This window comes from Silene latifolia, chromosome 7 (assembly GCF_048544455.1).
Source record: "Silene latifolia isolate original U9 population chromosome 7, ASM4854445v1, whole genome shotgun sequence".
Classification (NCBI taxonomy): Eukaryota; Viridiplantae; Streptophyta; class Magnoliopsida; order Caryophyllales; family Caryophyllaceae; genus Silene; species Silene latifolia.
The window spans coordinates 111,201,208-111,204,947 of NC_133532.1; the positions used below are offsets into that span (position 1 = coordinate 111,201,208).

Genomic DNA, 3,740 nt, shown 5'->3' on the forward strand with positions numbered 1-3,740 from the left:
GCCAGCCATATCGAATGTGCGTTGTGAGGCTTGCTAGCCATATCGAATGTGCGAAATAGCCGTGTTGGATGGGCCTATTTCGGGAAGTTGTTTGAATTGGCGGGCTTCTTGAGGAAGCCTCCGATATCCTGTTGGGGAATTTCGGTGTTTGTATTGAATATTTTTGGCGCCGGAAAGGGATAGGTTTGTGAGTCTGGCCAACGTGGTTGGCAGTGATTTCGAGTTTCGAAGAGAGAGAGCGGTTTTTATTGCCGTTTGTTTTAGATTTGTGAATGTTGTTGAATTTTTTTTGAGAATAGCGGATTTGAATCCCGCTATTGATTTTGTTTTTGACAGATGGCAGCTTTTAATGCCGTCGTTGAAATTTGTGAAAATAGCAGGTTTGAATTTCGCTATCTTGCTTTTGTATTTTTAGAAATGACGGTTCTTTAATGCCGTCGTTGAAATTTTGTGAAATTTGTGAAAAAATAGCGAATTTTGAACTTCACTATTATTTTTGAAAAAAAGCGACGTTTTTTATTGGCATCGTTGAAAATTTTGAGAAAATAGCGAATTTGGACTTGACTACTTTGTTTTTCTATTTGAAATGACGGTTTTTATTACCGTCGTTGAAATTTTGAGAAAAAATAGCGCATATGGAACTACTTTGTCTTTTTTTTGGAAAATGACGGTTTTTATTGCCGTCGTTGAAAATTTGAAAAAATAGCGAATTTTGAATTTCACCATTTTGTTTTTGAAAAAGTGTCGGTTTTTATTGCCATCGTTGAAATTTTGAGAAAATAACGAATTTGGATTTCACTACTTTGTCTTTTATATTTGAAATGACTGTTTTTATTACCGTCGTTGAAAATTTGAGAAAATAGCGAATTTTGAATTCACTATTATTGTATTTTTTTTTTTAAAATGACGGTTTTTATTGTCGTCGTTGAAAATTTGAGAAAATAGCGAATTTGGACTTCATTACTTTGTCTTTGAAAAAGTGACGGTTTTTATTGCCAACGTTGAAATTTTGAGAAAATCGCAAATTTGGACATCACTACTTTGTCTTTGTATTTGAAATGGCGGTTTTTATTACCGTCGTTGAAATTTTGAGAAAAATAGCGAATTTGGACTTCTTTTTTTTTGGTTGAATGTGAAATTCTCATTAAGCACGTAAAGATCAGATGTTACAGGACAATATAAGTTACATAGCATGAGCAACCCATACACAAGACTTAACTACAATGCCACAAATCATACAACAATCAGACTCCTAGTAGCTAACCACACATGACAGCGTTGCATGGCAACTTCATTTTTAACAAATTAAAATAGACGATATTTAACCATGTTTTGCATTTGATGCAAAACTACACCAGGTCTAGGTACACTACCTTCATGTCGAGCTTGGTTCCTTCTTAACCAGATATGATATACCAAGCACGCAATACTGCCATCATTACCTGTTTCTTCAGCAAACTCTTGCACCTTCAATCCAGAAGGGCAGCAAGAGAGGCCACATGCCATTGCAGTCCAAGCCATTGCCGAACCAGCTGCATGCATTGTATACTGAACAGACAATAAAAAAAAATGGTCCTGTGTTTCTTGGGCAGATGCACAAATACAGCAAAGGCCATCAGACATCACCCCATACTTCAGTAGCCTCTATTTAGTCAGCAACCTATCCCTAGCATACTTCCAGTTGACAAAGCATACTTTAGGTAAACTCAACCTGTTCCATACATAGGGTTTCCAAATCACCTTCTCCCCATAGCCAAGCAACCAGTCATAGGTCACTTGGATAGAATAGGGCTTTTGTAACCAATGAAGAACATCCAGACCTGCTCTCAATTTGTCCTTCACCTTATAAATTTGTCGCCAAACCCAGCTAGAATTAATAGATGGGCTATAAGTCCACCAGTCATTATGTTTGATATAGATATGATGAACCCAACGAACCCACAGTCTGTCTTTCTTGTTAGCCACCCACCAGGCGTACTTCCCCTATAATAGCTACATTCCACAGATAACAATTCTTCACCCCCAATCCACCTTTCTCCTTAGCCTGAGAGCATTTATCCCAAGAGACAGCAGGTACCATGTGAAAATCATCAATGCCAGACCACAAATAATTCCTACAGATGGCATCCACTCTCTTAATAATTCCTTTAGGAAGAAGAAAGATCCTAGCCCAATAGCAATGAAGTTGGGACAATACAGTTTGAACTAAAGTTAATCTCCCTGCATAACTTAGCTGTTTAGCCCCCCCAACTCCTAATTCTTTGCACCAATTTATCAACCAGTTTGCTGCATTGGTGATTAGAAAGCCTCTTATAGGAAATGTCAATCCCCAAGTATCTGAAGGGGAAGCTCCCTTTTTTGAACCCAAATATGAGCAAGATCTGGTCCTCCTCTCCACCGGACAAGCCATTCATATAGATATCAGACTTGCCCTTGTTGATGGTGAGTCCAGAGGCACCAGAGAAGGTTTGCAAAGCTCTCATTAAAACCATGACAGAAGCACCATCATCTCTGCAGAAGAGCAACAGATCATCTGTAAAGGCTAAGTGACAAAGACCCATAGCCCTACACAAAGGATGAAACCTGAAATCAACTCTTAGTGTCACCACTGCCAAGATCCTAGTAAGATACTCTAGGCAAATAGTAAAGAGCAGTGGTGACATAGGATCACCCTGTCTTAACCCTCTCTTCCACTTAAAATACCTAAAAAGATAACCATTTAGGGACAAAGTATAGGAAGGGGTGGTCACACATTGCATAATCCAGTTGATCATTTGAGCAGGGAACTTCAAAGCAAATAACATATCTTCAACAAAATTCCACTCAATTGAATCATATGCTTTCTTAAGGTCAATCTTCATCATAACCCTAAGAGAGCAATGTTTTCTATTATATAATCTCACCAAGTCCTGACAAATTAGAACATTATCCACAATTTCTCTCCCTTGTAAGAAGGCACTCTAGTTAGGGCTAATAATCTTAGCTAACACCTTAGATAATCTGGAACAAATGATTTTGGAAATGCATTTAAAGAGGACATTGCAGCAAGCAATGGGTCTAAAGTCCATAAGAGTCTCAGGATTTTCTTTCTTAGGAATCAAGGAAACCACAGTAGCAATAACTTTTTGTAGGAGCTTACCATTCTAAAAGAATTCATGTATGGCTTGGATAACATCACTGCCTACAATATCAAAAGAATCTCTAAAGAAACAGGAAGTATAGCCATCAGGTCATGGGGCTTTATCAATGGGAATGGACAGTAAAGCCTCTTTGATTTCAGGACCAGTGACATTCTGTATCAGACCAACAGCCTGGCTCTCACTAAGGCATTTGCCTCTTCTCACAACCCCAAGATTCACTCTAGTGACCTCCATAGAGCTGCCAAGAAGAACAGAATAATAGTCCAGAAAAGCATCCTCAATGGCCTTGAAGTCAAAACAAATATTACCATGCTGATCCTTGATAGACAGGACCTTATATTGTGCTCTCCTAGCCTGAATGGAGCTATGAAAATAGTGAGAATTTACATCATTGCACTTCATCCACTGAACTTTTGCTTTCTGATTCAAAAACATATTCCTGGCCTCATCTAACTCCTTGTAAGAGATAGCAGCAATCCTTTCATCTAATTACAAACTAGTATTAGTAGGGTCATGGTGTAACTTCTTTTGAATATCCTCAAGAAACATTTGAGCCACTTTGGCAGAGTTAAGAATATCCCCAAATCCCTCTTTATTCAA

The 3,740-nt window shown here is 38.3% G+C and overlaps 1 protein-coding gene across 1 annotated transcript; it reads right to left on the reverse strand.

The window, feature by feature from the left end:
* Window positions 1-1,305: 1,305 nt before the first annotated feature.
* Window positions 1,306-2,861, reverse strand: LOC141590521 (uncharacterized). The gene is made up of 4 exons (XM_074411109.1): window positions 2,365-2,861; window positions 1,970-2,165; window positions 1,741-1,842; window positions 1,306-1,644 (listed from the first exon to the last, which is right to left on the reverse strand). Exons 1-4 carry the CDS (start codon window positions 2,859-2,861, stop codon window positions 1,306-1,308), a joined length of 1,134 nt encoding a protein of 377 aa, XP_074267210.1.
* Between the last annotated feature and the right edge of the window lie 879 nt (window positions 2,862-3,740).

Bases quoted from the DNA above. Each gene is read 5' to 3' on its own strand.
- LOC141590521 (XM_074411109.1), bottom strand. From the start codon at position 2,861: ATGAAGATTGACCTTAAGAAAGCATATGATTCAATTGAGTGGAATTTT. The intron at 2,166-2,364 runs GTTCAAAAAAGG...CTATTGGGCTAG, and splicing joins CAGATCTTGCTCATATTTGG to GATCTTTCTTCTTCCTAAAG. The intron at 1,843-1,969 runs GTGGGTGGCTAA...CAAATTTATAAG, and splicing joins TTATAGGGGAAGTACGCCTG to GTGAAGGACAAATTGAGAGC.